Source organism: Amblyraja radiata, chromosome 12, assembly GCF_010909765.2.
Source record: "Amblyraja radiata isolate CabotCenter1 chromosome 12, sAmbRad1.1.pri, whole genome shotgun sequence".
Classification (NCBI taxonomy): Eukaryota; Metazoa; Chordata; class Chondrichthyes; order Rajiformes; family Rajidae; genus Amblyraja; species Amblyraja radiata.
This window is the reverse complement of record NC_045967.1, coordinates 46363216-46376864: the sequence shown is the minus strand read 5'-3', so window position 1 is coordinate 46376864 and position 13649 is coordinate 46363216. Positions and strand designations below refer to the sequence as shown.

The window sequence follows — 13649 nt, the reverse complement described above, 5'->3', positions numbered from 1 at the left end:
GTTCTCCCTGTGAACTGTGTGGGTTTTCTCTGGGATCTACGGTTTCCTCCCACACTCCATAGACGTACAGGTTTGTAGGCTAATTAGCGTGGTAGAATTATAATTTGTCCCTTGTGCGTGTGGGATACTGTTTGTGCGCGGGGATCGCTGGTTGGCACGGACTGGGTGGCCTGAAGGTCCTGTTTCCGTGCTGTATCTCTAAACTAAACTAGGCTAAACCAAAGAGGCTTAGAGCATCCTCTGAACATAATGTGTGTGATTTATACTGCCCCTTCTATAATATAGAGTCATACAGAACAAAAACTGGCTTTTTAGCCCACTAGTCCAAGCCAACCAAGATGCTCTATCTAAGCTAGTCCCATGTGGCTGCATTTGGCTCGTATCCCTCTCAACCTTTCATATAATTATACTTGGCCAAATGTCTTTTTTATGTTGTTATTGTTCCTGTCGCAACAACCTGCTCTGGCATTTTGTTCCATATACCCATCACTATCTGACTGAAATAAATTGTCTCTGTGGTTTATTTTAAATCTTGCCCCTCTCGCCTTAAAGCTATGTCCTCTGGTTCTTGATTCCCTTACCTTTGGTAAAAGACTCTGCATTCACCCAATCAATTCCCTCGTGATTTTATACACCTCTATAAGATCTCCCTTCGGTCTCCTGTGCCCCAAGGAATACATTTCTCCCTTGAGTTCAGGGCCTCAAGTCCTGATAATATCCTTGTAAATCTTCTCTGTGCTCTTTCCAGCTTAAGGACATCCTGCCAATAGCAGGGTGACCAAAACTGAGCACTGGACTCCAAATGCAGCCTTGCCAACATCTTGTATAATGCCTGATATAATGTCCCAACTTCTAGACTCTACCCTGATTGACGAAGGCCAATGTGCCAATGGCCACCTTTACCAGCCTATTTACCTCTGGAGCCATTTTCAGGGAACTGTGTACCCAATTCTCCTAAAACCCTCTGCCCTACAACATGCCCCAGGACCCCACCCATTCATCGTGAAGGTACTGCGCGGGTTTAACCTCCTGAAGTGTAACACCTTGTACCTATCTACATTAAGCTCCCATTGGCCGTTCTTCAGCCCACTTGCTCAGCTGATCAATATCCACATCTACGGCCTTGCCCTTGTTAACCTTCTTGATAACTTCATTAAAAAAACTCAATCAAATTCACGAGACATGATATCCTAAGTACAAAACCATGCTGACTATCACTAATCAACCTCTACCCAAATATGTTGTCCTTCAAAATCCACTCCAGTAACTTTTCCACAGATGTTGGGCTCACTGGTCTACAGTTCCCAGGCTTTGCCTTGCAGCCCTTACATAGAGGCACAACATTAGCCACCCCTCCAGTCATCCGGCACCTGACCAATGTGATGATTTGTATCATTTTGTGGGGCATTAGTTTTATGCTCTGTTCTTGAGGGCTTTGAACACTCTTGTGGGCAGGCAGGCATATCTGGACTTAGAAAACTGATCTCTATTGCTCTAAATATCAATGTTTACACTCACTTGTTTGTGACTTATTATTTCTTTGGTTATATTGCAGTTGATCCAAAATGGTGCACGAGGATTTGTTTACAAATGCATTTAATTGGTTTAAACCAATTTTTTTTAATGAAAAATAATGTGTGGCACATTGGTGCAGCTACTGCCTCACAGTGCCAGAGATCTGGGTTACACCCCGACCTCGGGTTAAATACAGTCCGTGTGGAGTCTGCGTGTTCTCACTGTGACCGCATGGGTTTCCTCCCACATCCCAAAGACGTGCAGATTGTAGGTCAATTGGCCTCTGTAATTTGCCCCTAGAATGTAGGGAGTGGATGTGACAACAGCATGACATTGAACTAGTTTACAATGAAGATAGACACAAAGTGCTGGAGTAACTCAGTGGGTCAGGCAGCATCTCTGGAGAAAAGGTGACGTGTCTGGTCATGGGCATGCAGGTGCAGCAGGCAGTGAAGAAAGCGAATGGTATGTTAGCTTTCATAGCAAAAGGATTTGAGTATAGGAGCAGGGAGGTTCTACTGCAGTTGTACAGGGTCTTGGTGAGACCACACCTGGAGTATTGCGTACAGTTTTGGTCTCCAAATCTGAGGAAGGACATTATTGCCATAGAGGGAGTGCAGAGAAGGTTCACCAGACTGATTCCTGGGATGTCAGGACTGTCTTATGAAGAAAGACTGGATAGACTTGGTTTATACTCTCTAGAATTTAGGAGATTGAGAGGGGATCTTATAGAAACTTACAAAATTCTTAAGGGGTTGGACAGGCTAGATGCAGGAAGATTGCTCCCGAAGTCCAGGACAAGGGGTCACAGCTTAAGGATAAGGGGGAAATCCTTTAAAACTGAGATGAGAAGAACTTTTTTCACACAGAGAGTGGTGAATCTCTGGAACTCCCTGCCACAGAGGGTAGTCGAGGCCAGTTCATTGGCTATATTTAAGAGGGAGTTAGATGTGGCCCTTGTGGCTAAGGGGATCAGAGGGTATGGAGAGAAGGCAGGTACGGGATACTGAGTTGGATGATCAGCCATGATCATATTGAATGGCGGTGCAGGCTCGAAGGGCCGAATGGCCTACTCCTGCACCTAATTTCTATGTTTCTATGTCTGGTCAAAACCCTTCTTCAGACTGAGTGTACATGGGTGATCCATGGTCAGTGTGGACTGAAATGCCCGTTTCATTGCTGTATGATTAAATCAATCAAAATATGAAGACTGAAATCCAGGGGAGAGCCATTGCTTCTTAAAGCTAGTGGAATTTTCATTGGTTTGCTGACATAAGCCAAAACTGAAACTGTTTTAAATATTGCTATGTAGTTTCCCGATTATCTGTTAGTCATCATTGTGCCTTTTCCTTTCAAGAATCGTGAGACAATGTTAATTCCTGGGAATGTTTTTTTACTCTTTGGAAAGAAATGGGTAATTGGTGGGAAAGTAACACTGTGAACATTCACTTGTAGGCTGCCGAGCTCACGGAACTCACTTCCAAAATAAATGTATTGGAGGAAACAAAGAAAAAGAAGGAGGATGAGGCTACTGAATGGCAGCAGAAGGTAAGGCTTTGGCATCTCCAAGTCAATTAATAAAGCTTTCCTTTCCTGAACGATATCTTGAGATTCAGTTCTGTGAGATGTTTATGTCAGGAGCAGAATTAGACCCTTCTGCCCATTGAGTCTATTCCACCATTCAATATTGGCCGATCTAGCTTTCTCACTCAACCACATTCTCCTGCCTTCTCCGTGTAAGGTTTTACATCCTTACTAATCAAGAACCTATGATTCTCTGCTTTTAAAATACCCAAATACTTGGCCTCCACAGCCGTCTGTGGCCATGAATTCCACAAATTCGCCACCCTCTGGCTAACGTAATTCCCCCATATCTCCTTTCTAAATATGTGTCCTTTTTATTCTGAGGCTGTGCCCTCCATTCCTAGACCCTCCCACTGGTGGAAACATCTCCACATCCACTCTATCCAGTCCATTTGCTATTTGGTAAGTTTCAATGAGATCCTCCTAAACTCCTGCAAGTACAGGCCCTGAGCCGTCAAACACATAATATGTTATCCCAATCATCCCCAGGATCATTCTTGCAAGCCTCCTCTAAACCCTCTCCAAAGCCAGCAAATCTCTCCTCAGATAGACACAAAAAGCTGGAGTAACTCAGCGGGTCAGATAGCATCTCTGCAGAAAAGAAACGGATGACGTTTTGGGTCAAGACCCTCCTTTCTACACATCCCTCTTCAGATATGGGTCCAAAACTGCTCAGGGTCCAAGCAGTGCCTTTATAAAGTCTTGGCATTACTTCTGAAGAAGTGCCTCGACCCGAAACGTCACCCATTCCTTCTCTCCAGAGATGCTGCCTGTCCCACTGAGTTACTCCAGCATTTTGTGTCTACCCTTGGCATTATTTTGCTGCTTTTGTTTTCTTGTCCTCTTATTACTGATTTGCCTTCCTTAGTACTGATTCCACCTGCTAATTAACATTTTGGGAATCATGCACCAGCATTCCCAAATCCCTTTGAACCTCCGATTTCTGAATCCTCTCCCCATACAGGAGCTCTTGCTCAGATATATTTCTTGATGACAGCAGATGACGGATACCAGAAGACTATGGACTACGTCACTGAGTAATTTTCTCCTTTCACAATGTGTACACGTTATCTAGTTTCCAACAGAATGTTTTCCTCCACAATCGTGTGGAATGTTGATCAAATAGTTGGCACGGATAACTTCATTATTAGTCATCTCAATACTCATGACTAGAAATGCATTGTAAGTTGTGAACAAAACCCGATTTAAAATGCGAATGTTCAAAGCAAATACTTAAGGATAAGCCTAGTTGTCTCTTTGTTGTTGTTGCTGTATCTGATGGAACATTACCTTTTTTTTTGTATGTTTAGCTGTACGTTTGCCTGTGTGTGAATGTGTGTGAGTGATTGGTGGTGGTCGGAGGGGCGGTAGGCGCAGATTGGCAGCCACGCTTCCGTCAGTCTGCCCCAGGGCAGCTGTGGCTACAGAAGTAGCTTACCACCACCGAGTGTGACTGAGGAGTGAATGAATAATGCGATGTAAAGCGCCTTGAGTATTAGAAAGGCGCTATATAAATCCCATCCATTATTATTATTATTACGTTTTAACACAAGATCTGTGGTTGTCACAAGTAACAAAGTTGCCGTGAGCGATTGAGATTTTGCCTTTTCAAAGAGTAGAAGGAGCAAAGGTTCCCTGCTTTTCTCCTGACACTATACTTGAGGATGGACGGGTGGCACAGCTTGTAGACCCGCTGCTTCACAGCGCCAGAGACCCCCGTTCAATCCTAACTTCTGATGCTGTCTGTGTGGAGTTTGCACGTTCTCCACATGACCTCGTAGGTTTCCTCCGGGTGTTCGGATGTCCTCTCCCACCCCAAAGACGTGCGGGTTTGCAGGTTAATTAGCCTCTAAATTGACCCCATTGAGTAGGGGAAGATCATCATAAGTGATAGGAGTAGAATTGGGCTATTCGGCCCATCAAACCTACTCCTCCACTCAACCAAGGCTGATCTATCTCTCCCTCCTAACCCCATTCTCCTGCCTTCTCCCTATAACCTCTGCCACTCGTACTAATCAATGATGAGAAAGTGGGTTAACATAGAACTAGTTTGAATGGGTGGATGATGGTCGGTGTGGGCCAAAGGATCTGTTTCCATGCTTTATCTCTAAACTAAAAACCATTTTCTGGAAGTTTTTTGAAAGAGTCTAGTGCTTGCCCCTTGGCCAGCGCAGCCTGCCAGGACTTGGTCTGCTATGCAATTCAGCTTTAAGGCTTCATTCAGAACTATAACCTAGAAGAGCACACTACTTGGTCGTATGAGGGTATAGTGTAGAATCTGTCCACACAGACCATGGCGTTATTCCCATTTACCATCACTTGTTCCATAGCCTTCATTGTTGTTCAAGTGATGGTCCGAATACTAAAATGTTGAGGGTATTTGCCCTTTCCTCTCACTCCAGTTACTTCCAGGTTCTAACCACCGGCTGGGTGGAGAAAGTTATACCTCAGAACCCCTCTCGTTCCCTTGCTTCAAACGTGTGCCCTCTTGTTTATGTTACCACTGTTGTGGAGAAATGTTGTATGACCAATGCTATCTCTGCTCTCAATGTTCTATACCTTGATTTGGGTATTCTCTCACTGCCTCTAATCCAAGGAAAACAAACCCACCTCATCGTCCTCCATTCATATGTGAAACGTTTCAGCCCAGGCCACACCCTCTATCTTCTCGAGTCCATATAATGGAGTGATTCCAGCTGTGCTCAGTTCTCCAGCAGTACCCACCTAATGTTATATGAAGTTGTAACATCTCTGCTCTTGCACTCTTTTCCCCGGCTAAGGATGGCCACTATCCTGTAAGCTTTCTTGACCACTTTACCTGCCTGTGCTACCACTTTCAGAGATGATATTTGTCCCACCATTCCTTGGTATTTGCCAGGATCCTATCGTTAATAGGCAGAATGGTGGTGCAGTGGTAGAGTTGCTGGCCTTGCAGTGCCAGAGACCCGGGTTCAATCCTGACTACGGATGCTGTGTGTGTGTGTGAAGTTTGTGCGTTCTCTCCGTGACCGTGTGGGCTTTCTCCAGGTGCTCCGGTTTCATCCCACGTTCCAGAGACAGACAGGTTTGTAGGTTAATTGGCTTCTGTAAAATTATAAGCTGTTGCTAGTGTGCACGATAGTGCAAGTGTACAGGGTGGTTGCTGGTTGGGGTGGACTTAGTGGGCCGAGGTGCCCGTTTCCGAACTGTATCTCAAGTCGAAACTGTGTGATTCTCAGTCCCTATTGATCTCTGGATAGCCTTCATACCAGGAGTAGAAGAATCCCAGAAACATGTTCTATTTTAACTACTGCAGTACCAGGTGTGCCCTGGTGATGCACAAAGGTTCTTCTGATAGTCATACAGTGTGGAAACGGGCCCTTTGTCCCAACTTGCCCATAGCGACCAACATGTCCCATCTACACTAGTCCCACCTGCCTGCGTTTGGCCCATATCCCTCTAAACCTGTCCTATCCATTGACTTGTCCAAATGTTTCTTAAAGGTTGTGATACTACTGGCCTCGACTACCTCCTCCAGCAGTTTGTTCCAACTGTGTATGTGTGTGATGTTGTCTGGGTTTTCGAATGAGATATTAAAATAAGGCTGTCTACTGTCCCTGTGAATATATGATTCCATGATTTGAGAATGCAGGGAATGTTGTCCCTTTGTCCTCGCCTATCATTACTCCACGCAACTCCACCAGTCGTCACATTGCTGTTTGTGGGTCCTTGCAAATGATCACATTTCCTTCACAACAGCAATTACCACTTTATTAGCTATAAAGTTCGAAGGCATTAAAATTACAACAAAGCCCAGAGGTTATGTAAATGCACCCAGTTAGATGCCATTGGGCCCAGTTGGTCGATACAATTTGACCTTTTGAGCAATATTAGTACCACATTAATGATGTTCAATATCTTGCACTGCAGTATATCATAGCTGGTAGTTGGACAAGTACATGGATAGTCAAACAGTTTATCTTCATGTACTTGAGTCGTTTAGGTTGTTAACTTGAAATGTGTGCGTGGAAAACATGCCTCTTCCTAAGCGGTTGCAGTTCTGCTGCATCATAATGCATGTTAGAGTTAACAAGCCTGGCCACTCTGGATGGCAAGTGGTCTGCTCATTGTTCTGTCACTAGCCATACCTTTCCTCCATTTACTGCCAAAACACTTAACTTATATTGGTAAATGCTGCCACAATCATTTTTTTTTATTAAACTGAAAACCATCAGCAACTTGTTATTGTGGTATTATTTTCATTGGCCTGTTGGCAAATTTGCTCATCAGGGGAAACAGTTGCACGTTTATGATCAAATAATCAAGCCCAGATTGATTCTGCTATATCTGGGCTGGAGGCCGAGTAAATAAAACCTCACTGGGTTACACTTTCTGTTACCACACAGAGCCAGAAATAGTTTTGTTGCAACTTCTATATTGCAAATTTGCAAGTCTTATAATTTCTCTGGGTTAGGAAAATGGTATGTGGCTGAAGGATCTGCAGTTGCTGGTTTAAACCGAAGATAGACACAAAATGCTGGAGTAACTCAGCGGGACAGGTAGCATCTCTGGATAGAAGGAATGGTTTGAGACCCTTTTTCCGACTCAGTCAGGGGAGAGGGAGATACAGAGGTAAGGAAGCGTAAGGTGTGAAAATGAGGCAAAGGGGATGGAGAACAAGGAAAATGTAGAATAGATCATTGTTAGCAGGGAGAAGAATACAACAAAGCAAACGGAGATAAAATGTAAATGAGGAAAGTCAGACTGGTTGGAGAACTGGGAAGAGGGGGAAGGATGGAGAGAGAGAGGGAAAGCAAGGGTTACTTGAAGTTAGAGAAGTCAATATTCATACCACTGGGGTTTAAGCTGCCCAAGCGAAATATGAGGCACTGCTCCTCCAATTTGCATTTGGCCTCACTCTAACAATGGAGGAGGCCCAGGACAGAAAAGGTCAGTGTGTGAATGGGAGGGGGAGTTTAACTGTGTTTAGCAACCGGGAGGTCAGGTAGGTTTAGGCAGACTGTGCGGTTCAGCCAAATGGTCTGTGAATCTTGCTGTTGAATTTGAGGTGGATGAAGTTCATCGTTTCTGTGGTATTAGCTGCAATAACTTGGGGTGGCACAGCAGTAGAGTTGCTGCCCTACAGCTCCAGGGACCAGGGTACGATGCTGACTTTGGATGCTGTTGGTTTGGAGTTAATACATGCTCCCTGTGACTGCGTGGGTTTTCTCTGGGGCTCCAGTTTCTTCCCACACTCCAAAAACGTACAGAGGAGTAGGTTAATTGTCTTTGGTAAAATTGTAAATTGCCCCTAGTGTGTAGGATAGCACTAGAGTACGGTGTGATTGCTGATCGGGGCCGAACGGCCTGTTTCCACGCTGTATCACTAGTCTAAGTTGTGTGACTCTCAATACCTACTGATCTTTAGATACCCTTCATACCAGGAATATAAGAATCCAGAAGCATGGTCCATTTTAACTATTGCAGTACCAGGTTACAGAGGTGCACAAAGTCCTTGATTTCAAATGAGATATTAAAGTAATGGTGTCCACCATCCTGTGAACATGTGACTCCATGTTTTGTGAAGTTGCAGGAAATGCTGTCCCGATTGTCCTCACTTAACATCATTCCATGCAATATGACCGAAGTCTAAACTAAAATATCTAACCTTGTTGTCTGGCAGGCTGCAGTGGCCCAGCGAGATCTGGAAAAGACCAAAGAGGAGCTGAAAGTGGCCACGGCTTCCCCTCCCATCCCACAAGCTGAAGACGAGCGTGCAGATGAACACGACGAGAACGACGCAGAGGCTAGTGCGGAGCTGAGCTCGGAGGGGACTGTGCAAGATCGCAGCGAGGAGGAGCGGCTAACTGAGGCAGAGAAAAACCAGCGCGTGCAGAAGCAACTGCAGGTAGGCCAGAACATTGTCCTTATTTACCCATTTTATGACTGAATCCTTCCATTTGTCTCTGTACCGAAAATATCCTGTTCAAACCAAAATTCGAAATGGTGGGATAGGGGAGAATAATGAAGGGCATGGTTAATGAAGAGGAGATTGATGCATTTTGGAGGGAAGAAAAGTTTCAGAATCGAGCAGCAGGACATGATATTTGTTGAAGTCAGTGATTTGAGTTGCTCAGTTAAATATCTTTCAGTACAGCTCTGGTATCAATAACCACAAGCTCCCTAACGTAACCTAACACACCCCTCAACATCAGTGGCACCACGGTGGAGAGCATAAAGTTCCTCGGAGTGCAAATTACAGACAGTCTCACCTGGTCCAGGAACAACACTGGGATTGTCAAACGGGCCCATCAGCGACTGCACTTCCTGAGGAAACTCAAACAGGCCTCACTTCCCACCAACATCCTCAGGACCTTTTACAGGGGCACGGTGGAGTCTGTACTCACGTACTGCATAAACACGTGGTACTCCAGCTGCAACTGCTCAGACAGGAAGGCTCTGCAGAGGGTAGTGAGGGGAGCAGAGAGGATCATTGGCGTCTCCCTACCCTCGGTACAAGAACTGTTCCAGAGCCGCTGTCTGAAAAAAGTTCTGAGAATAGCAAAGGACAAACTGCACCCCCTCCACATACACCTGGATCTCCTGCCATCAGGCAAGAGATACCGTAGCATCAAAGCCCGGACTACCAGACTGCTAAACAGCTTCCTGCCACAGGCTGTGAGGCTGCTAAACAGTCACTCCACCTGATTCTGCGGCTTTGCACTGACATGTTAATAACTCTGGCACTGGCCACTCAAATCAGCTGCCCTGGACATTTTAATGACTGTTTTTACTGTATTTTAATGTTGCTGTTTTACCTGCTTTTAACTATTTATACTGTTTCATCAGGGACTGGATTGTTTTTACTGTTATTATGTGTGAAATGTTTTAAGTTTCATGTGCGATGCTCCGGTATTCCCTGGGAAACGTCTTGTCATTTTGCACTGTACAATTGTTGCTTTGCAAGATGACAATAAAGGTTGATTGATTGATTATTAAGTTGGCACTTGGAGATGTCTGGAAGTACATTTTGGAAGTCATCAGATATAACGCCACAGGAGATCCTTCTAACCTGTGGCTATCAAACTGCAACTACTTCCCCCTTCAGTCGTGGAGTAGTCCTTTGCACATCCCCAATCCTTTCCACTCATCACTTTAATTTCTTGTGTTTTTATGACTGTTGACAGATCAATTTCCCTCCTGGGATAAATAAAGTTCTATCGTATCGTATACATATATGATGTTGGCTGATGAAAGTGTTTTTTTCTTTCTCCAAGGCATTAACTTCGGAGCTGGCCCAGGCACGGGACGAGACCAAGAAAACACGGAATGACATGTTACACGCAGAGAACATGAAGGCAGGACGAGACAAGTACAAGACTCTGAGGCAGATTCGGCAGGGCAACACCAAGCAGCGGATAGACGAGTTTGAATCCATGTAAATCCTCATTTCCTGTGACCTGCAAAGTCACTGTAAGGGAATGAATCTGGTTTCATTAGGAGTTACCGAGAAGCCCTTGCTTTTCTATTTAATATCTGGCTTGTGCAAATCGGCAATAGAGATGTATTAAATTGTTCCTGTGTAGCACAAAAGTCTTTGGCTATGAAGTTTGGAAAATTGTTTGTTCTATTTGTGATTACACCCATCAGATTTCTATAAAAGCCATGCTCTATTCATCTGGTTTGTTTTAAACCATCTTTTTTTCAGCTTTAGCTAAAATTAATATTGTGGCCCACTTTTAAAATGTCCATGTCCTAAGTTGTATATTTAATTAAACTTTTTTTTAATAAATCAAATTGGGTATGAAGCTAGGGGAAAATAATCCATTGTAACAAATCAATGTTAAATTTGAAATTAACACTTTTTAATTTACAATTGTAATCTCATTGGTGCCTTGTTTTCATTTTTGTTTTTTGTTGTAGTCTGAATATTAGTCTGAATATTGTTTTTTTTGTAGTCTGAATAACCCTTCACCAAATTACCCTCTGCTGCATAACTAATTCAGAAATGGTTGTAAATTCATGGAAGATCACTTAATGAATTTGTGACTGATTATTTGGGATATTTATTTTTTGCGTTATTTCCGCTGGAGGTATTACATGCACATATTTTGACTCTAGGTCGTGTGGCTTTTAAAGGAATCTGTTTTGAATTCAGCTGTGTAAACTTGTTCTGACTTGAGTATGTTGCACTAAAATTTTAAACGTGTAAAAAAAAAACCATTTGCTAAATTTGTAGAGGTCCTTGTTTGTAACCCTGTGGTACCTGGAAGGTGCCACCACTCGAGTGCAATGGCACTTTGTTAATAGGAAGAGTCAATTTGGAAGAATCTTGGCAATTTTGTAAATTGCAGCTCCACTAACCTCTGGATTTGAAGGTGCATGTCAGGGTTTGGCATGCAGTCTGCTACTGCAATGAAAATTGTGCAAGTTGTATATTAAAGTGTTATAAATGCAGATACTTATGAGCTTTATATTTCTAATTGAACATCTGTTGCCAAGAGCTACTGTTTGGTGCTGATTCTCATTCTTTTTTATTATATGTAGAAGTGCCAAAAGTCCTTTCAGTGTTACAGTGCATATGCTTGCGGCCAGGGTCATTCCTTGTGAAATTGGTTGCTCTATTTTCATAAATAGCGTTATGTACTTGATGGTAGTTACTTTGAAATAACTATGCAAAATAGGAAGAGCAGAATTATTGTGTTATAACTGGTTTATTGATTTGCAAACTATCATGTAACCTTTTGTATTTTGCAGGATAATGATAAGAAATATGCAGTATTATATCAAGGAGCCAACTGTTCATTTAGAACCCATTGGTTGATTTTTTTTTTTACGATGATTTATATTGCAATGACTTTGTAAAGTAGGCAATGCCATTTGGTAATTATTAACAGGGCTCTTCAGCTCATTGACAAAAGCTGCTTAATCTTCAGTGGTTGGAATTTTCTGTACATTGAAAATTGGCCAGTGTAAATTTTTTTTTTCTACAGTGAAATCTGCTTCCTATTTAACAATTATCAAAGGGTTCTCGGTAACAAACTATTTGCTGATTTTTGGGAGGTTGTACTCAATTTGTCCTTTCTGCTCTAATAAATTTTCACATTTTCTGCACTGATCTTGATCATTTTTCCCTTTTTGTTGATCCTTTAGTTTGGATAGGGTTTGTACTTTACTGAAATGAAGCTTGTTATGTGTGGGGGAATTTTCCGCTAATATTGACACAATGCGTTGACTCACTTCTCTGCTAAAGAGAGGATAAGTATCCGAAAGAAAGTTGCTAAAATACTGCTATTGTCATATTGCCTAATTAAACTCTGAGGATTGGGTAGGAAGGAACTGCAGATGCTGGTTTAACACAATAAAACTAACATAGAAACATAGAAAATAAGTGCAGGAGAAGACCATTCTGCCCATCGAGCCAGCACCGCCATTCATCGTGATCATGGCTGATCGTCCCCCATCAATAACCCGTGCCTGCCTTCTCCCCATATCCCTTGACTCCACTAGCCCTTAAAGCTCGATCTAACTCTCTCTTATATCCATCCAGTGACTTGGCCTCCACTGCCCTCTGTGGCAGGGAAGTCCATAAATTCACAACTCTCTGGGTGAAAAAGTTTTTTCTCACCTCAGTCTTAAATGACCTCCCCTTTATTCTAAGACTGTGGCCCCCTGGTTCTGGACTCGCCCAACATTGGGAACATTTTTCCTGAATCTAGCTTGTCCAGTCCTTTTATAATTTTATGTTTCTATAAGATTCCCCCTCATCCTTCTAAACTCCAGTGAATACAAGCCTAGTCTTTTCAATCTTTCCTTATATGACAGTCCCGCCATCCCAGGGATCAATCTCGTGAACCTACGCTGCACTGCCTCAATCACAAGGATGTCCTTCCTCAAATTAGGAGACCAAAACTGTACACAATACTCCAGATGTGGTCTCACCGGAGCCCTATACAACAATTAACATAAGATAAGCACAAAAAGCTGGAGTAAGCAAGGCAGGCAGCATCTCTGGAGAAAAGGAATAGGTGACGTTTTGGGACGAGACCCTTATTCAGACTGAAACGCAACCTATTCCTTTTCTCCAGAAATGCTGCCTGGCCTGTTGAGTTTCTCCAGCATTTGGTGTCTATCAAAGGAATTGGGACTTGGAAATACCCCTAAGATCACATGGTTCTTTTTTGTTTTTAAAGTGTGTGAGCTCTCTTTATAATCAATTTGGGGAAATAAATAGATGATTATGTTTCCTTGCTCTTTTTAGTAGAGTGTTGCAGTAAATACTGAATCTGTGAAGTCAATGACACTGATCTTCTGTCACTGGCCCCAGGGTCCTTCCAACCTCTCTCGCATGTCTACAATGAAACTCGGGACATGGAGGGTATCCCAGGGAAAGCCCATGCAGGTCATGGGGAGAACGTACAAACTCTTTACGGACAGCACCTGTAGTCTGGATCGAACCCGGGTCTCTGGTGCTGTCGGGCTGCAACTCCACAGCTGTGCCACCCTGGTAAAATACACTTCATAGAGATTCTGTAGGGCATCTTATGATCTATTGCAGCCAAGTCTTGAGC

The 13649-nt window shown here is 43.3% G+C and overlaps 1 protein-coding gene across 1 annotated transcript in view; it reads left to right on the top strand.

Moving 5' to 3' along the window:
- Positions 1-11298, top strand: part of LOC116979173 (radixin-like) — a 97149-nt gene extending 85851 nt beyond the window's left edge. Inside the window, exons 11-13 of the mRNA XM_033030706.1 lie at positions 2971-3063; positions 8762-8986; positions 10356-11298. Of these exons, the coding sequence (XP_032886597.1) occupies positions 2971-3063; positions 8762-8986; positions 10356-10520 (483 nt within the window). The 3' untranslated portion in view covers positions 10521-11298. The remainder of the gene's footprint in view (positions 1-2970; positions 3064-8761; positions 8987-10355) is intronic.
- Positions 11299-13649: the final 2351 nt, after the last annotated feature.